Raw genomic sequence first — 19,914 nt, forward strand, 5'->3', positions numbered from 1 at the left:
AAGCCCTCCTCATGCACAGCGCTGTAGGTCAGCCACGGAGAAACATTTCCCACGACACTCCACTGGGAGCGAGCCAAAGAAAGTATTTTTGGCACCAGTGACAGCATCTGCCCGAGGCTCTGTCTGTGTGCCGCTAGGAACGTCCGTGACTGTGTTTCCTTGCTGATTGTATTGGAATTCAGCTGGGTGGTGACTGCTGTCCTGTTTATAGCGTGTTGCCTCGATTTTCTGTGTACGGAGCCTTCCCCTCACCCCCCTCGAGTAGTCACCTGCTGGTTCTTGGTGGCCAGGGGACTGGAGCGTGAAGGGGGCACAGCAACGTGCCAGCTGGGAAGCAAGTGCTCTGCAGCAGTGCTCCCTCCTCACCTCTCGGTTGTGAGCTTTCAACGCTGCAATGATCGCTGCTACAGCTACCAAGTAAGGCAGAGGTGACCTGTGTCAAAGCTCTGTGGAGAAGGCCCAAAAGAGGAAAAAGGTGAAGTGGTTCAAGGCTGGATGTAGGGGTTTGGATTCAGAGGTGCTGGTGCTGACTTCTTTATTGGCTAATGCTGATGCCAAAACGGCACAGAGTAACAGCTCGGAGACTAATTTTGTCTTTAAGCAGCAAAGGTATTTATTTCGTGCAACACTGGGGAGCTACCGATTTGCACCGGACAAACCAGCTCCGAAGTTTTCAGTGAGAAGTCGGGTAATTTATACAGTTTTTGTGAGAGGTTACAACATCTTTACATACATATTCATTTGATTTCGACATCTAATCATTCTATTCATAATAGGTGGGATCTAGGTGGAGTAAACCTTTCAACTTTCTTTGTTCAATGATCTTCTGACTCATGGTTTTCCTTTAACATCCTCAATGGAACCTTTCCTAATTATTCAGAGTACAGGCCTTTACCTTTTCTAATCATTCAGAGCACATTCCTCTACTTTAACGTGGTCAGTGGGAGGGAATAGGCCCTGCCATCTCTCTCTTACCTCAACACAAAGAGAGCATCACCCAGAGCACAGTACCAAACACATCCTGACTAATCTTTTTAAGACCTTGCTCTGTTTCAATGCCAGGCAAGGCTCTCAGGGCCTCTGGCTTCATGCACCCAAACCCGTTAATTTCACTCAAGTGATGCGATGCCCGAATGCATTAGTTTGCTTTGCAAGTGCTCTGGGATCCTCTGCTGGATGGCAGTGTAGGCAACGGAGCAGCCAGTTCGCTTATCCCTGCCGGTGCAAAAGGGAAGATAAACAAGCGATGCTGGTAACCTGCAGCTGAAGCCCGGCTGCTTCTCCGCTTCCCAGTGAAGCACTGCAGTGGGTGCTCCTTCATCTCCATCCGTCTCCCCCGAGCACCTCTATGGGCGGCAAAGCCATCTGAGGGTGTTGGTGGGGTTGTGCATTAGTCGTGGCAGTAGCTTTGAGCCAGGAGGCTCTCCTGAGGGCTGCTAGCTTTCAAACCCCTCTTCTTAGCTTGTGAGTGTGGCGTAAAAGTGCCTGCCGTGCCAGTGCAGGAGTGATAACCTGATCTGCTTGGGACCCCGTGGCTTGGGGTCAGCCCCTCGCTGAGCTGCTGCTGCTGTTCCTCCCCCAGTGCGTTGCTGCTCCTGCGCTTACATGACAGTCTCTGCAAATATGTTGTTTATTAAATGATCTGCTTGGTTTGTCTCTCCCCACGGCTGCAGGCGCTGTCGCAGGCTGCAGAAGCAGGAGGAGAATGAGAGGAATTATTTTCTCAAGCAGCGCGCGGTGGACCCCACGCTCCAAGAGCGCCTTGCCCTTCTCTCCCGTGCCTTCCAGAACCAGAGGGCAAAGGTGCAGGAAGACTCTATGCTTTTCTCTGATGATATTTTTGCCATTGAGCCAGTGGTAAGTGATAGCTGAGAACCTCCCTTCCTCCTCCTCCTCTTCCTTCTCTTCCTTCTCCCTGAATGAGGTCGCTTGGCAGATCCCCGCATCAGTGTCTTGATGTGCCTAGAGGGAGACGTGAGGTTTCTAGTGAGGCTGGGAGAGATTGTTGCAAAAAGCATTTCTAAACTGCGAGCTCCGGGCAGGCGTTGAGAGCCTGCCTAAAGCTGAGCTCTGCTGCAAGGGCTGTAAATTAAGGGCACTTCCTAAGTGTCCTGACAGTGTTCCGAGGTATCAATGATTATATATAAGGGCACTCCTTACACGTAGTGTGTGGGGATTAACCATGAGTATTAGTTCACATACTGAAGAATGAAAAGGTCCTCTATGGAAAGGAGGGCAAGTTCAGCCCAAGTTTAATTGCGGCAAGACCAATCCCTTCATATAATCTGGACTTAGACCGTGCCTGAATCTCCCTCCCAGTGTCGTCTGTGAGCCTGCACGCAAGGCTGGCGGGTTTAAACGGACTTTTTTGAGTTCTATTGCACGCTTAGAGAAAAGTTTTTGCTTTTGTATTTATGCAAACAAAACCTCGTGTCCTTCAATTAACTAGAGCCCTGATTCTGAATATTTGCATGGTCTGAGATGATGAATGCCTGCTGTCTGAGCAGTGTAAAATCCCTTCTCATCTTGGAGCAAACCCTAGAATAATCTTAGCCTCTTCTTTCTTGTAAAATAGGGGAAACTACTGTTTTGTTATTTATTTTTAAGGAAGGGGATCATGTTCTCTTCTTGGTTGCTCCTATAGCCCGTACAAGGCTGAGAGCCCCCCATGTCAGCACAGCTGCAGTTTCACACCGCCGCAGCTGAGAGCAGTGTGATGTGACCAAGAGCCTGTGTCGGAGCAGCAGGGCTGTAGCAGGGAGTGGGAGCTGATCAGCTGAACATGAAGAGCATCCTGCAGTGTGTCAGCCGGTTTTGGAGCGTGTCCCAGGGCTCCTGCTCCAGTACAGCCGACTATACCTCCATAACGAGCTTAACCTGCTCTTGGGCTCCTGAAGTGCATTAGGGTGAGGTCCAGCAGCCTGGCTGCCCACTGAGTCCTGGTGCTCCGTGTAGCGCTGTACGGAGCCAGAGTGTAGCCTGGCCTCAAGTCTTGAGTGGAAACCTTTCCTAAATGGCTGTGTTGATGTTATAGTTTGCTCTAGGGCTGAGCGTAAGTGGGCTACTGCAGGAGCCTCTCCCCTTCTGTCCTGTCCAGCATTATCAATCTTCTGATTCCCATTAATTCCATGATCTGTGGAACAATGAGTTTCACATTCAGAGTTTTGCTCGTGTCTGTCTTCCCCCCCGGCATATGGGTGTCTTCACATCAAATGTTAGTATTTTTTCCTCTTTATCAAGTGTGAAATCTAAGAATGCACTGCCGCCGACTTCCACAACCTTCTCCCCGGTGACAGCCCCGTAACTTTTAGCTTGGGCAGGCCCCTTCTGGCAGCGCCGTGTAAATCTGCTGGAGGGGCCCCGCCAGAGCCTGGACTTTGCTGCCTCGGACCTTCTGGCCAAAAGCGGCTGCTGCTCTTCCCACCTATCACCCTGGGAGCACCCTATAGAAAGAATCAAACCCTTGGAAGAAGCGGCTGGAGGTTCCCAGAGGTTAGGAGGCCGCTGGAGGGACGATAGCCTTGGAAAGGCTCTCTGGGCAGGGTGGCTTTGCAGGGTTTGTGCAGCAGCTTTGCTGTGTAAGCGGGCCGGTAGCTGCCAGGTGTTGCTCTCTGTGGAAGCTGCAGCGGGTTATTTCAGCCTGTATGGGGTTAACTTGTGGATGAAAATAATAAGAAAAAAGGAGGCAGTGATTTTGGAATTAGCATGTGACCATGAACATTCTGAGCAGCCATCCAAGCCTGTGGGAGACAAGCTGTTGTGTGAGTCTGGCTTTCTGAGCGTGTCTCCGATTTGATTTATCGGAGATGTCGGCTGTATTTCTGTCACAGATGTGCTGGCCTTGGAGTTCATCGAATCCCAAAGTCAGCTAAACTCACTCAGCTGGAAAAGCGCGCTGTTGTTAGCAGATACATATTCACCAGGCCAACGGTTCTTTTTAATTTTCTTCCTTTCCTGCTTAGCTTCGTTTTTGCTTATGAATTGTGTTACACTTGCTTCCATTAACGGGAGATGTATTGCCTCTGTCAGCCTCTGAGTAATAACCAAACTGCCCCGAAGTGTCCACAAGGCCAATATATCTGATGGCAGCACATAAAATAGACCAGTGAGTACCACTGACTTGTGATCCAGCAGAAACGAGTAGCAAAAGAGTACTTTGTTAGATAGTTGACCTGAAAGACTGATACCGCTGCCTTAGGCTGCCAGAAGCTTGTTTTCTGGCCCCAGTGGAAGGAGAGATTTGGTTTGAAGGCTCAGGATGTGCTCTCCTTCCCTGCTTGGTGCCCCTCTAAGATGAAGACCTCAAGCATCGTCACTACTCTCAGCATTTCATTAACGTCCTTCCTCAGCACAGCAGCAGCGATGGTTTGTGTGGCGGATGGTGCTGGTAAGCCTGGCAAGGCACAGTTTGTCACGCAGGAGCCGAGCGAGGGCTGTCAGCAGCTCTCTGGGCAGAGGACCCCAGCAGCTGGAGGATCTAAGGGCACCACCGGGCAGCTCAGCCCACGCAGCGCCCTTTAAGGAGGAGCGCAGAACGCCGGTGAGCCGGGGTGTGTGTTCAGCTACAGCTGTCAGGCTGGAAGCAAATGCAAGCAGCTGGCTAATGCACACCCCACCCCCCGCCCCCCCAGGGACTGCCTGCCCAGGGTGAGACCACTGAATTCAGTCTGTTAAACATACAGCGAGCAGCTGGGTGAGGAGCGCTGGTGAGTTATTAGACTCTAATTAGCCAAGCCAGGGAAATCCGTCATCTGAGTGTTTCTTCTCAGTGGCTCGGCTTAGGCAAGCTCCAGGTGTCGTAGCAGAGCTTATGTTGTTTGGAGCAGCACCCCAAAGGCTTTTATTCCTGTAAATTCAAGATTACTCTCTGGACGCTTTTGAGTCTGTGCAGCATCCCAGCAGGACCCGAGGGATCTGCTGTCTCGTACGCTGACTGTGGGTTGCAGGCTGGTGTTCCCAGTTTGCTTCCTCAAGCGAGTGTGTTATCGTATAGTAATGCTTCATCTTCCTCCAGTTGCTTGCTGGGTAGAAACACAAAGTCCATTTGATCTGGCAAAGTGTTTTCTCTAGGTTTTGAGAAAAATCCAGGTGACTTTATTGTTTCTTCTGTGTTCTTACGCTTGGTTTGTTGGAGTTGGAAACAGTTCTTTCTACCTGTTCTTCCCTCTGAGCAGGCTGTGCATTAGGGAATCATTGTAGGTGCAGCCCAGTAACTCAGCATGTCATAGCTCTTTAATTTTTGTGGGGGCTGGCCTCTGAGCTCTATGTGCTAAGTTGATGGGAAGTATTATAGTTGTTGAATATTTATGCTGCGGCAGTGCTGGAGGCTCCAGTCAGTTCAAGATTCTTCTGGACAAAGTACGGAGAATACCCAGCAGCAAGCAGAATCAAGCTTTGTGCATAGAAAAATAACTGTTCTTTTTGTGGTCTTCCTTATTTTTTTCATTGCTTTAAAATATTATTACGGTTGTCAGAGACGCATATATTTATGCCAACAAATGGATGAGGAAGCATTTGTAGTGCTGGGGACTGAGGGGAATGTCAGTGGTGCCTTTGTTGAAACCGGTCGCAAGAAGCAAGAGCCTTTAGAAGCCAGGGATGTCTCTGAAAACACATGACGAGGCTCCCTGGGACTGAGCACCAGTGCCAGGACTCTGAGAGAGGGGGAGAGAATGAAGACCCTGAGGAAGCAGCGGTTGCGCACACACTGGTACCATGGGCCGGACTTAAATCCCGGAGCAAGAGCCTGGCAAGGAAAAGAGCTTGCTGGTTGCAGTAGGTGTGGAGCTGTAAGCAAATGCCATCTCTTCTTGTTTGAGCCTGTGTTCAGGGAAACAGGGATGTACGCACCTTGCAGAGAGAACCGGGCTGCATGTGACTCTCAGCTCCCTTCTCAGGTCATCCATCAGCTGGAGGAGCCTGCAAGCTGGCTCAGTGCTGGCGGCACAGGGCAGGAGGAACCTGGTCTTCACTGCTCCCCAGGCAGGAGGGCTTGTTCTACTTGGTGCCGAGTGCCCTGACTCACCAGAATCCATTAAAGAGTTACATGCACGTACAGGTTGAGGGTATAAGAGGCAGCACGTTTGTAACGAAGAGTGGAAAAATCCCTTTGACTTGCTGACTCTCTTCTGATCTGGGTAAAACATTCCCATGGCCATAGGGAGACAGCGATGCAAGGGAAGGGTTGGAGGAAAAAGGTGCCTTGTGCTTAGATCAGCTGGTACTTCTGAAGAAATGCTTGATTTGCTGAAGCCAGCCAGTTGGGTTCCGTTATTAGAACCCTAATTAAGGAAAAAAAAAAGCCTTTACCAGGTGCTAGTAAAGGTAAGGGACTGACATTTTTTGCAGCTGCTTCCAAAGTCTTACAAACCTGGATAAGTGCTGTTTGCTTCTTGCTCTTCATTGATGTTCTAAATAAAGGCTTACAGGGCTGTGGTTGCAAACAAGAAATGTAGTGTTTGAGGATAAATGGTTTGTTGTCTGCTTCTGTTTTAGGAGGGAGATGTCTGGCCAAATTCTTCAATTGAAGTTAAGGTGATCTTCAAACCCCGAGAAGCCCGAGTCTATCAACAAACAGTCTACTGCGACATCTCAGGTACGGCTCCTTTCTCCTCCTCCTGCCACCCACCGCAAAGGCAGGGCACAAATACTCTTCCAGCCCACTTGGTCCCCGTGGACTTGCTAGGAAGGGCAGCGCCGGCACCTTCCTGCTGTCCCTGTGGCTTCCAGCTGGTCTGTGCAGAGCCAGGGCTTGGGATGCCTGGCTCTGACCACTGATGGCTCTAGAGCAGCCAAAGCAGCGAGGGGATAAGCTTTCCTAGCAGGCATGTGCTCTGCTGCAAGGTGTTTGTAAAGGCCAGAGAGCTGCGCCGCAGAAGAGCTTTGGTGGACGAGCACTAAGCCCCTGTAGACCTGCAAGATGAGCCTTGGATCCATGGATGCACTGCCAGGCTCCTGAGGCGGTAGGAGCTGAGTGAAACGTGCTCCCTGCCCCTGGGTCACCTCCCGCTCTCCAGGCGCTGCCAGACCGTAGGTGGCTGAGCCCCGCTGAGCGCAGGGTGTCTGTGAAAGTACCAGGCGTGTGCCGCTCTCCCTGCGTGGGACCGGTCACCTCGTGGCTCGAAGTCCGTGCTGCATCTGCGTAGTGTTGTACAGGGCTCGCTGCCCTCAGCAGGGTGAGCTCCCTGCCCAGGAAGCACGGGGCGAGCAGTCTGCTAGACAAGCTTTATGCTCCTCCTGGCTGACAGAAGTGCTGTCACGTCTTTTGCTGGCAGCGGTTATCACTGACCCACCCAGTTACGCTGCCTTTGCCCTTACAGAGGTGATGGCTTTGCTGTGCTGGCACGGGGCAGGGAATGCTTGCAGCAAGCTCCGTGGTTCAGGTTACCTTGTCCTTCCTCTCCGTCTGTGTGGTGCTGCTTGAGGTGGTTTTCAAGAGCGGGAGGTCCCTGTCAGGTTTCCATCCAGGGAAATGATTTTCCCCATCTAAGAGGAAGGAGGTGCGAGGCCCGTGGTCCCCAGCAGCCAGGCTCCCATTCTGGAGGGTGCTGAGATCACTGACCCAGCTGCTTTGATCCCTTCCTTACTGCTCCAAGCTGGCGGATGCAAAGGCCAGGAAACAGCTTTTTATTGATACGGTAACTGCGCAGGGTTCCGCAGGCTGCTGGGGTGCGGCTGTCAGCCGGCTGCTGGGCCGTGCTTGGGCTCTTCCTTCTCAGCTCCTGTGCGGTCGTCTCTGATGGCAGCGATACAGACAGCAGGTTTTTATCTTTGGTTCTGTTTTGTGAGCTTTGTGCCTTCGCTGAACGGCTTTCAAAGCTTGTCTAAGTGCATGGGAAGGAATTCCGAAATCGTCTTTTATGCGCAGCATATCTTCTTCAGGGTGCAAAGTGATTGCTAAGTTATAAAGCAGCCCAAGGACTCGGTTAGAAATGAGAAGCCAGCCCCAAAGTATATCTCCTGAGGGAAGAGAGGGGTCCTGTATCTTCTCGCGGAGCATCTAGTGCTGGTGCCACCCAGCCCGGAGTCAGGGACTGGCTCCGAGGCTGCCTGGAAAATCCAGGCGAACAGAAGGAATTCTGTACTGACATGGCGATCTCTCCCCAGGCCGTGAGACCAGGCTGCCCCTGCGCATCAAAGGGAGCGGCATAGGGCCCCAGCTGCGCTTCAGCTTTGACCAGCTGGACATCGGGAAGGTTTTTGTTGGATCAGCCCAGAGCTATGAGGTGAGCAGTGGGGTTTTCCGGGGTTGGGGTGGATCCTGATGGCTCCTGGGGCAGCGGTGAGCTTTGTGGGCCTGTGGGATTTCTGGCAACGCCGGCAGTTGTGAGCACGGAATATTTGACGTGAGTGAAATGTGGGAGGTTTTGCGGAATCTGGATAGTTTTGATGGGGTCTGAAGGGTGTGTCTGTTGTTCCCAAAGCCCCAGTCGCTGCTTTTTGGCAACCTCCCTTTGAGACCAGCTGGGAGGCTTCATGCGGAAAAACCAGCCCTTGACACATGAAAGCAACACCGGGTCAAAAAGGTCGGGATCCAGAGGCTTTTGTTTCAGCCCTAGAATCACTGCACCTTTGTACCCTGGCGGTTAAAAAGCAGCTGGAACAAACATGTTGTGTTCCAGCTCGAGTCCGTTGCAAACACCTTTCCGTGAAGTGCATCCAGCTGGTTCCTGGCGCCGGAGGGAAGCCGGCCAGCCTCCCCGCGCACAGCTGCCCGCGCAGGCACCGGGAGCGCTGTCCCTGCTGAGCAGCCTCCTGCCACCCTTCAGACCTGGTGCCCCTCTGGCTCTATGAACAGAGCAGAGCAGTTCTGGAAATGAAGCAGAGGAGCTTTCCCTCCCCCCACCCATGGTGGCAAGTTTTCTGTCAAAAAAAAAAAAAAAACCACAAAACCCCCCCCACCCAAAACCCAAAAAAAAACCCCAAAAAACAAACCCCCCAAACCCCAAAAATCTAACCCCCCCAAAAAATACAGCAACTGAAAGAGGTAGAAAATGAGGCAATACGTCGTGCCAGACACTTTCAAAAGCTTGACTGTGGCAGGGAAGGACATGTTAAGGGGTTTTCTTTCCAAAATATTGTGCGCTCTATGCATTTTTAATGCTGATACTTTATGGAGGAGTCTATTTATATAATTTTTTTTTTTTTTCATTACTTGAGAAAATGTGAATAAGTAGATGATACTGTAGGTGCTGTATGGAGCAGCCAGACTGGAGGTAAACCTCAGCATAGGATCCCTAAGTGCAATTTGTAACTAAGGTGTAAAACACATGAGCAGTTTTCCAGTTACCAGTGCAGAGTTGGAATAGGTGAATGTTTTCAACAGCAGCTGCAAGACTGGAAAATAAGGGCTGTATGTCTGCTTCTGTCTCAGTTTTTCTGACAGGTTTTGTGGGGACAGAAATTAGGGAAAAAACCTCCAGATCAGGTAGTTGGGAGCGCAGAAATGGCAGGATGTCACCTGCAGCCATCGGAAACTGTAGAGCTTTGCTTTTGGGTAGGTCTGGTGACCAGCAGCGTGCTGGTACTCACAGGCAGGTGTGGGCGCTCCTTGCTGAACGTGAAGAGAGCTGAATCTCACCAAGCGCCGCAGGATTGCGTCGCTTGTTGGAACAGTAAATAATGGTAAATTAGCAGATGATGGCTGTGAATATTTGTGAAAGAGAAATTCTTTAGACTAGGTGGAGCTGCCATGCACCTCACTCTCACCCTTTCTTGACGTGTCTGGTTGAGCAAAGACAGAGAGACTCTCAGATGAAAGAAAAGAATAAAATGAGCCTCACTGACGTACCCTAGCAGAGCCGGGGAGTGCTGCTGAAGCTGGTTATAGGGCTGTCCCGAGGTATTTTCCACATCAGATGAGCTTGTTGGCGGCAATGGGAGCTGAATGTGTTTTGCCCTTGGCGGGACTGGGCTTGTCTGGAGCAGAAGCAGTGAGGTGGCGATGCGCTAGTAATGCTGCGACCGCCCTTTGCTGCTCTTTGGGGCAGGTCTGCATCGCCTTGGTGATGCTGAGCACGTCCTCTGCACTGCAAGGCCCAGTGGACTGCTCTGTGTCAGTGGAATAAGCCCAGGGTGACTCCGTTTCTGTGAAGTTATCGCTGTTCTGCATGCAAAAGCCCAAAGGAAGAACCTGTCCCGTTGCGTGTTCTTTAGCTTCAGCCAAGCAGCAACACACAGTATCTTCTGTCTTTTATAGATGTCTAATTAGAGAAGAAATCAGCCTTCTGTAAGGAAGGAAGATTCCTCATGTATTTCCATTTTGATTTCTTGCTGCTGCAGGCGATCCTGTTTAACAAAGGAGTCATCGATGCCCCCTTCAGCTTGGTTCCTCCAGCGACGGCTCTGGGCTCCTGCTTCTCCTTCCACCCCCAGGAGGGCATCATTTCACCAGATGGCCTCCAAATCCTCCGGATCTCCTTCAGTTCCACCATCCTGGGGCCATTCACAGAAGAATTCCGGTTCAGTGTGGGTGGATCCCCTGAGCCTGTGACCTTGACTGTCAGGTGAGGAGGGTTCTAGGAGCCTGGTGGGCACATCTGTAGCCATCTCTGGGTAATAGTCTCCCACCTACCTCATTTGGTGATGGAGCAGAGAAAAAAGTGTTGTCTAATGTCTTAGTCGAGCACGAGGGTGACGGGTTGGTTTGAAACCCACTGTGGTGCTGAGACCAGCTTTTATCTGTCCCGGTGGTAACAAAAGCTGAATGCTTTGCAGTTCTTTTTAACCAAGCCAGTTCCTCCTCTGCCTTTGTCCTTACAGGGGCTGTGTCATTGGACCGACTCTCCATTTCAATGTACCTTCCCTCCACTTCGGCGATGTCTCCTTTGGTGAGTGTGCCCTGGGCTTGGACCGCAGGTCGGGAGGTCTGTGCCTTACTGAAATGAAGCACTCGAAGAGCGTCTGTCGCTTGTGTTCCTCCACAGCAGCCTTCAGGGTGTTAAAAGCAGGGCTGGCGCTTGCTCAGGTGGTGTTTTGCTGTTGTGAGAGCAAATAGGGCCAAAGGAATAGCAAGCCAGTATTTTTCTGGTGCCCTCAGAGCCTGCTCAGCCCCAGCCTGCCAATCCTTGGCGGCAGAATGATGGTGAAAGCCCTTGTCCCAGAAGGGCCCGGGGGTTGGGGCTGAAGGAGAAGGGCGTTTGAGCCACACGCTAGCCTGTGGCTGCTCGGGGCGAATGCTTACCCCACTTGACCTTTAGTGTGAGCTGGTTATTTGTGCCGTGAGGGCTCCTCATTATCACCTGCCCAGTAATAAGCCCAGGCAGTAGCTCTGCGTTGGGCACTGATGTCCCCAGAGATGTGGGCTCCTTCTCCTTCCCCAGCTGAAGCGCTGACAGAGCGGGTGGCTGAGCCCCAGTGTCTCCATTGAAATGCAGATTCTGATTCTCCATCTCGAGTCTCACAAAAGGCTTTTTACTGAGACGATCTAAAGCTTAAATGTGAAATCAATTGTGGATTGATTGAAGGGCCGTTATCATTCTGCGCCCTGGATGCCTCTGTGTTTTCATGATGTTTGTGGGCTTTTTAAGTAAGCTCATTACCTTCCCCGAGCCACTTCCCCCTCTCCCTGCGTCACCACTCTGCCACTGCTGTGTTTCCTTTTGAATAAATAAACCCACAAGAAACGCACCGGGCAGGAATACGGTTGTGTAATAGGAGATTCATCCTACTTAATCTGATTTCGTTAACAAGGCCTTTTCAGCTGAAGGCAGCTATTGTGTTTTTGCTTCTTGTCACTGTGCTGCTGGCTGTTGTCTGCCTCTGGCGACTTCGGTCCCATTTGGGGCTGTGCAGTCTGTGCGTGTCCTTTCTGTGCCCCCCCTGCCCCCCGGCCGGAGTAATTGCTGGCGGTGGGCAATGCTCACTGCTGATGGGCACGGGAGAAACATCTGCTGTGCCTGCAGGTGGTTTTCCTCCCTGTCTGTATGCAAATAGCGCTTGGTAAGCAGGGCATGGGAGGTGTCTCCTGGCAGAGCTGGTGTCCGCTCCAGAGCAAGCTGCGGGCTGGTGTCCTGCCTCTGCAGCACATCCCCTGCCACCCAGTGTGGTTGTATCACTGGTTTTCCATTAGGGAAAGCAAGTGTCAGAGCTAAAGTGATGTCAGGCGTTGCGGGCAGTAATCAAAGGCAGCGAGGATGTGATGTCCCCGTTTGTTAGGTAAGGCGAGACGCGTTCCTGCTCGTTTCTAAGGAAGCGTCAGGTTTGCCTGCAGTGGGGTGGGCTGAGTTGTCCTGTGCTCAGTCGTGCTGTGCTCAGTCTGGCTGCCCCGAAACAGGAGCTGCCTTAAGGATCCTGCCTAGGGAAGCTGCATCAGAGTGCTGTGCATCATGTTGTAGTGCCCAATTTCGTCCTTCCTTGTTATTGAAGAGAAGCTACAGTAAGGAAAATCTGCTACTTTCATATGTTGAAAACCGGGGGAATGTTCATGGAGTTAATGGGGAATTTTACAGGCTGAATTTTCAGGATAAATGGTCTGTCTGGATGCACGCTCGTCAGTGAGAAAGAGTTGGGGCTGGTTTGGGGGCAGGTGAGAGGGTTCCTCACAGTTAAGGAGAGACTTGTGCTCTTCAGCACCAGCACCGCTGCCCATTGCCCAAGGAAGCAAGCTCGGCCGTCGAGAGAAAAGGCAACTTCAGCCACAACTCGCTCCTCCCTGAGCTTCTCAGTTACCTGCCGTGCACATTGACAAGAGCTCAACTCCAAGCAGGGTTTTATCCTAACAGGAGAGTTGCAGCAGGAATCGCAGCGTAACTGGGGACTTAACTGATATTTGTCTCACCTTCCCAGGCTTTCCTCACACCCTGTCGTGTCGCCTCACTAACACCTCCTTGGTGCCCGTGACTTTCAACCTTCGCATCCCTGGCGATGGCTCGGGACAGCGCAGCGTCACCAGTTTTGCTCAGATTTCAGACAACGCTTGCCTGTCCTGGAGGAAGGGAGCCCAACATCACGTCAAGCCAATGGAATTTACCATAATGCCTTGCAAAGGCATCATCCGCTCCCAAGGAGCCCTGGATATCCAGGTATGGGATGAGCCCGGCCATACGTGCTTCAACAGGTGGAGCTGCAGCGTCAGTGACGCGCGCGAGGGCTGCAGCGCTGCTGGCTTTGGGCATAACCAAGTAAGAGATGGGCTTTTGTTAGCTGAGGGACTCTGGGATGGAGCAGCGTTTTGTTTCCAGAGTCGTAAGCCAAGGATCACGTATCGTGTGGTCAAGCACAGAAGCCGTGCGTGTGTTTCTGAGCTGCTTAGAGCGATTTGTTTGATTTGAAGGGGGCCGAGGAAGGGTGAGGACGGAAGGTGGCTGTTGAAAAGAGAGATGCCATTGCATAAAGCAGTTTGCTTTTCTTCCCGGTCTTATTTTTCCTCTCCTGTTGAGCAGGATGAGTTGCATTCACTGCAGCGGGGGCTGAGAAAGCTCCAGCAGCCATGAACAAACTGCACAGCTTTTGCTGGGCCACGTTTTGCCCTCAGCTTCCCACTGTAAAGCTGAACTCATTCTGGGAAAGTCAACAGATCTCCCCTGGGTTCCCACTATTGTAGTTGCGATGAAAAATTGGTCCCTTAATACGGTGGTGAGTAGTGCTCATGAGTTGTGCTTTGATTTAGCTTACACGTGCCCTGGTGTGCAAGGTGTATTTCACAGGTGGGGTTTGTCAGCAGAGTTTTGTTCCTGGGAAAGGCAGTGGTCCACACGTGGAGCAGCAGCAGAACCAAGGCAAAACGCTCCCTTTCCTTAGCGTGGAAGGAGAAGTGCAGGACACCACGCGTGCGTGGCTGATGGCTTCTGGGAGTGCTGAAGTATTTGACGCTGCTCTTCTCCTCTACCAGGTCACCCTGTGTTCCAACACGGTGAGGCAATACGAGCTGGCGCTGGTGCTGGACGTGGATGGTGTTGGCCAGGAGGTGTTGGCGCTGCCTCTCACAGCCAGGTACCGGCGCTTTCCTTGCAGCTGGCCACCTTTCCCCGCGTAGCCAGGCCCAGCACGCTGCCTGGCGTGTGGTGTGCTGGCTGCCGCCCCAAAGGAGAAATGGTGCTTCATGAGCTGGTTCTGCCCAGCTCGCTGTGAGCACAGCCGTGCTTTGCCAGCGGCCGTGTTGAGAAGCACCTGTGCTCAGTGCTCAGGGCCGTGCCTTTCTTGTTCTGTTTTGAAGGCAACAGTGCTTATATTCCTTGTTGGCCTGTCGTCTGGGACTTGAGGAGTAACGAGTCTGCAAAGGGCTGCCCCCACTTCTCCCTGCAAGCGGTGGGCTTGTGCTGGGTTGGCCCAAAATGCAGCATTTGTTTGGAAGGCAGCGAGCAGCCTGCTGAAAGCTGGGGTCTGGCTCAGTTAATGAAGGCGTGTGCAAATGGGAAAGGGGCTTATGGCAGGACTGGTGGGGGGAAACTAAAGGGGAAACTCGTCCTTGGTGTGGCAGGTGAGCTCAGCTTTCTCTGGTTCTCTTGAGCATGAACATTCCCAGACTTAAGCCAAAAGCTGCTCTTGCTGCAGCCACGCTCAATGGCGTTGCGCCGCAGCGGGTGCCAGTTTAATGACAAGAGGGACGCAGTTCGCTGGCGCTGTTCCCTCTCCCAGGCGGTCAGCCAGGCGGTGCCTGGGCTGCAATTTTGTAAAACGAGTGGGAATGGGAAGAGTCAGTGTGTGGGCTGGTGGGTGGAGGACCCAGGCAGCTGCAGGAGCTGGGAGAGGCTGGTCACCCAGTGCGAGAGGCAAGCGGGTCTGGTGCCCTCCATCGCGGGGGCAAGCGGCTGAGGTTTCAGGCAGGGCGAGAGCGGTACGGGAGAGGAGGGAGTTGCTTTTACTGAGATGCTGGAGTCTTGTTTTCCTTGAGCTTTGGGGAGCGCTGATCCTCAGCGGGAAGGCTCCCGCAGAGCTCGTGCCTTGCTGGGACTGTGGGAGGGTCCTTGCCGGCCTCCTGGGGCAAAGGAGGGGCAGAGCTTGATGAGAGAGCACTGGGGCAGGGCACTGGGCAGCCTCTGCCGCGGGAGTCTCGGGGTCTGCCCCTCCTTTACAAGAGGCTGTTGAGAAAAAAGAAGTTAGAGGTGAGTGATTGCTGTAGAGGTAGGACATGTCTGTCTGGCAGAGACAAATGCCTTGTGTCTATTTCATGTTGTTTGGGGAGTAAACAACTTCTACATTCTCTCAGTGTCTCTAATTCCCTTTGGTCATCTCTTCACCCAGGTGTGTGGTTCCTCCGCTGCACGTGCTCAGCCCTGTTCTGAGGTTCGGACGGTGCTTTCTGAAATTCCCTTACGAGCGGACACTGACCCTTGTGAACAACAGCGATCTTCCAGGCTGCTATGCAGTCCTTCCTCAGGTTTGGCATTGCGTTCGCCTCCTGCCCTCCAACGTCGTTATCGAGGGGTTTATTAGGAAAAAAAGGGGGTTTGGAGAAGACCTTGCTGTTTAGTGTTCAAACCTAAAGTTTTGCAGAGAACGGGAGGCTACCTGAATATGAACTTCAGGAGCGGTTTGAACTCTTTAGGAAGCAGTTTTGGTTCTAGTCTTTGGGGTGCTTTCATGCAGGAGAACTTTGAAGGCTGTGAAAAGCGGCTGCAAGGAGGCCACCAGCACCGGAGTGGGTGTTTGTGGGTGCAGCAGCTTTTGGACCCTGTGAGGATGCTACTTAGCCCCATATAAATCTTGCACCTTGTGTTGCGCTTTTCTGCTTTCTCCTAGGGATTTTTAAAAATGTGGGTGAATTGCTGCTGTGGTAGATGTTAAGGAGCTTGAAGTTTCCTCAGACTCTGAGGTTCTGTCACATTCTGACAATTGTTGTCTTTGATTCTGTCCCTTACAGGAGCACAAGGAGGATGCTGCTGTGTGGTACTCCAGCCCTGTGCCGTGTGGGATTATCCAGCCTCACAGCTCGGTGGAGATCCCGTTTACGCTGGAAGCCCAGGCGATAGGAAGGCAGGACACTATTGCTAGTGTCTCAGTGTTTGGGAATGAAAGATCCCCGCTGGTGAGTGCTAGGCGAGATGCGTGCCTTTGTGTGACTCATCTTGGTGGGGCATAAAGTGTACAGGGGTTCTGCCAGGGAAAGGGAGAAGGTCATCATATGTGGCTGGTGTGGACAAGGAAAGAAGGGGTTCGTGGCATAAGTAACAGCTAATACCTAGAGAAGGGTGGTGTCCTCTTAGGTGTCTGAGATGTGTTTAATTATGGGCGTGTGAGGCGGGATAACAAGCCCAGCCTGAAACCCAGAACAATTCCTGGGTCTCTCGCTCTCCTGCATTATTAGATGAGCAGCAACTGCTGCTTCATTAGAACTTTTGTTCAGGAGCACACGGGGACATTGCTGCATGCCGCTAAAGCAAGGGCGGTGTAGGAGGCCGTGCTGAAATGATGAATTCTGTAAAGCTGGATTTAATCTTTCATGAAAGTCAGGTCCATCCTGCCTGAGAAATATCCATCGTATCTCTTTGCCAAAAGCCCCAGCCAAAGATGCATGAGACTCCACGCTGCTTGCATCTGGAGCACAGACTGTTTTTGTTGTTTTTTTTTCCCTACCAAACTTGGAAAGGGGTGAGGTGAAGCATTCCTGGACTAAAGCCTCCTACAAGACATTGGCATTCAGGCATGTACAGCAGCAACAAAGCGTAGGCAAGAGAATGCTGTATGTGGTGTCCTGGCTTCCACTGGCTGAAACAGAGAACAAATTTAGTTAATAATTTAATTTAAAAACCTTTTGAATTTAAAAGGAGATTAACTTTTGAAGCAGCTGTTTTAAAATGTCTTGTCCTCTCTCTGAGCATGGAAGGGGATATCAGAGGATTCCTGAGAACCTGAAGCTTTCTGTAATGGAAAGGAAGGCTGGCATTTTGAAAGCAAATGCAGGGATATAAACTTTTTATAAAATGAACTGAAACGATGATGCCAAATCCCCTGGATGCTACTGATCATCTCACCCCAGGCTGCTGGGGATGTGCATGTAAACCAGTCAACAGCAAGGCCAGGCAATGCAGGCTTTGCAGGGAAGTCTCACGTTTGACAAAACAGTTGCTCGCAGATAGAAGGCATGCTTCCCTGGAAGAGGAGGGTTTCTCCCCACTGGAATAGCCAGTTGTTTAACTGTCACCTGGTTTTTGAGCTGCAGGTCCCTTGAAAAGCTTTTACCCTTGGGCTAACAATTTATAAATTGAAAGTTGACCTTACCGTAATCTTTTCTATTTGGACATGAACGTGTCGATGTTTTGCCCAAAGGACGAGCATTTCAGCTGGAGAATCATAGCTGTCCCTAAAGAAAGGACTAGATGCGCTGCATTTTCTATAGGTCTGTCTTCTGGTTGCAGTGCAGTTCCAGTAGTTCCCTGGTAGCTGACGCACCCAAAGCTTTCTGGGCTGGCAGAAGAGCTGGCTGTCTTGTTACATGTCCTGCGCTGGTGGCAGATCCTACCCATACGGCTGCAAGTCTGACCTTGGGAATCGCTGCAGCGTGTTCCAATAGAACTTCAAAGCTCGTTCTTGCCTTAGGCTGGGGTGCCCAGTCTCGATGCCTGGTCTTTACCACCGTTTCAGGCGGAACGTGGTACAGATCTTTCATCCAGGTTGTGCAGAGTCCCTCCACAGCTCTGTTGTCAGGTATTTTGTTTGCAGGTGACCACGTGCCAGCTCCAGTCTGGTGTGTATCATCTGCATGAAGGAGCTGGTAAATCCCAGCCCTGGCGTTACTGGTGGCAAGGCAGCCTCGTGTGCCGCGGGCAGGGGGTTTGGCAGCTGGCCGCTGTCAGAATAAGCGGGCACTCGAGCACAGCTGTCCGCCAGGGTCAGATGCTCTTCGTTCCTAAGTGATCAAATGTGACATGACCTACCTGTTGACAAAGCCAGCGGTGCTGGGGGGGGCGTGGGGGGGTGGCTGGTGGCTGTGTCTGTAGCTGTGGCAATACTGCCGATGGCAGAGCTGCCATCTCTTCTTGCTGCCTTCCTTTCCCTGTGCCATGTTGCCTGTAACGCTGTTGCATGGCATTTTTCTTGTCCCTTTTAAGAACCCTGTAGACAAAGGGGTTGGGGTTTTTGAAGTCCTCTCCTTGGTGGTGAGGATGCGTGGTGTTAGTGCACAGTCTGACAGAAGCCAGCTCACCTGGGCATCCTCCAGATGTTGTTCTGCTCATCCCCAAAGGGCTCTGCCCTACCTTTGCTGCTGCTGTCCCGCTGTCACCAGGAAGCTGAGCTGGCTGGCGAGGCGCAGCTCTTCCCTGCAGCTCCTCCTTCCTGGGAGCTTTGGGCAGCATCGCCCAGACATGCATCATCGTGCATGGCTTCAGTTCCTTATTTTTGAGGCCCCAGCCTTGGTAGGTGATTTTTTTTGGTGCTTAGTTGCACGCAGCAGTGCCCTGTCAAGGGATGAGCATTTCTGGATGCTGCTGCTGCTTCTGGCTGAGTTGGGCTGGTGATTCTGACAGCTGTCAATACCACTTCCTTGAGCCAGACATCATTAAAGGTTGTACACGGTGGAGGCTGGTTTCTTTTTCGGTTAAATCGTACTCTGTGCCCTCCAGTGAATCATACAGCGTCTGGTCAGCATTGGGAGTTTTATGCATTCAGATCCTGTTGAAGTGTTGAGGTGTTTGGAACCAGTGAAATCCACAGCAAGACTGGACAAATTCTCATTGTTTTTAATGATGTGGGAAGGTGGTTTAGCAAAGGGATCTGTGTTCCTCCTCCAGTAGTCTGTGCCAGTTCTGCAAGGAGAAAGCTTTTTGAGTCTGACTGTCGAGAGAAAAAACACCGCTTGAATGATGTAATGAATAAATAATGCCTGTTATTCACGTCATACCGGCAATACACCTAGGCACACATCAGAGGCCATAACTTGCACGATCTCTGCTCTGAAGAGCCTGCTTCGCTTCTGGCTTGTGCTGGTTTTCAGAGGTGTATTTTTGGGAATGTCAAAGAAGTAACTGTCCAAGTGTCGCTGTGCAGCAGCAGCGATCAGGGAGGTTTGGGGCAAGGCTGAGCGGCAGAAGGAGCGGGAGCAGGCACAAGGCAGAGAAAGGAGAGCTAACTGTGGAGGAGGTCTGGAAAGGAAAGCGTGGGACCCAGGGTGTCTCTGTCCCCTGAGAACGGGAGCTTGTGGCTTTCAGATGGGATCGCTCCCGAGCCTGCACTTGCCCCGGGCCTTCTGTTTCAGCCTTGCAACACTGAAAACTTCCAACAGCCGTACTTATCGCCTCGTCGAGGAGGACCCTTAGAGCTGTCTTGTATTTTTTAACTTCCCCTGCTTTTTTTTTTTCTTTCCTACCTGCTTCCTGGAGCAGAATGTCTCTTTAGTGAGCGTTGGAGAAGGACCAGTTGTCTACGTGCATCCGAGGGTGATAAATTTTGGCAGTATTGAAGTTCTGCAAGATGCGTCCAAAAGTCTCCACCTCTCCAATCAGGCTGTCATCCCTGCATCCTTCTGTGTAGAGATGGTAAGTATCTGTGGGGCTGTTTCCCAATGAAAATTGACTGGTCTGTAGCAGCCTGTGGCTTGATTTTTACATGCAACGTTTCCATATTGCTGTCTCGGAGAGAAAGCAAGATATTCCGTCCCAATGCAGCGAGAGGAGCCTGGCTCTGGGGGCAGTTTTAGCTGGGGCAGCCCTCAGTAAAGTAGACAGCTTGCATAGACGTTTGTGCAGAAATGAGTCTGGATCATCTTTACAGGTTTTCCCTTTGTTTTCTGGAGGGTATTTAACGGAGAGTCGTGTCTTTGGAGCTCAGAGATCAAGAGGCCCCTGTGGCCCTTTGCTCCTGGAAGGGCATGGATTTCCCGACACTTTCCCCATTAGGTCTGCATTTGCTTTGTGTCAGACTGCTGTTTGTGACAGAGTCTGGGGTGTGAAGTTTGTCCTCGGCCTGCTTGTGGTGAGGTGAGTTTCACACCTGCTGGGGGCCCAACCAGCTGTGGTGTTGCACAAACACAGAACG

General features: G+C 51.7%; 2 protein-coding genes across 2 annotated transcripts in view; one reads left to right on the forward strand and one right to left on the reverse strand.

Moving 5' to 3' along the window:
* Nucleotides 1-19,914, reverse strand: part of LOC308057729 (heat shock factor protein 5-like) — a 310,493-nt gene that overhangs the window by 208,819 nt on the left and 81,760 nt on the right. The gene's annotated exons all lie outside the window — the stretch shown is intronic.
* LOC308057718 (hydrocephalus-inducing protein homolog) overlaps nucleotides 1-19,914 on the forward strand; it is a gene marked incomplete at its 5' end in the record, with an annotated part of 71,427 nt that overhangs the window by 24,993 nt on the left and 26,520 nt on the right. The window contains 10 exons of the mRNA XM_080411771.1: nucleotides 1,674-1,857; nucleotides 6,496-6,595; nucleotides 8,107-8,225; nucleotides 10,282-10,505; nucleotides 10,762-10,829; nucleotides 12,787-13,022; nucleotides 13,832-13,932; nucleotides 15,184-15,319; nucleotides 15,803-15,967; nucleotides 19,263-19,415. Of these exons, the coding sequence (XP_080267897.1) occupies nucleotides 1,674-1,857; nucleotides 6,496-6,595; nucleotides 8,107-8,225; nucleotides 10,282-10,505; nucleotides 10,762-10,829; nucleotides 12,787-13,022; nucleotides 13,832-13,932; nucleotides 15,184-15,319; nucleotides 15,803-15,967; nucleotides 19,263-19,415 (1,486 nt within the window). The remainder of the gene's footprint in view (nucleotides 1-1,673; nucleotides 1,858-6,495; nucleotides 6,596-8,106; nucleotides 8,226-10,281; nucleotides 10,506-10,761; nucleotides 10,830-12,786; nucleotides 13,023-13,831; nucleotides 13,933-15,183; nucleotides 15,320-15,802; nucleotides 15,968-19,262; nucleotides 19,416-19,914) is intronic.

The sequence above is a fragment of the Falco punctatus genome (assembly GCF_963210335.1).
Source record: "Falco punctatus genome assembly, contig: scaffold_29, whole genome shotgun sequence".
NCBI classification, from domain to species: domain Eukaryota; kingdom Metazoa; phylum Chordata; class Aves; order Falconiformes; family Falconidae; genus Falco; species Falco punctatus.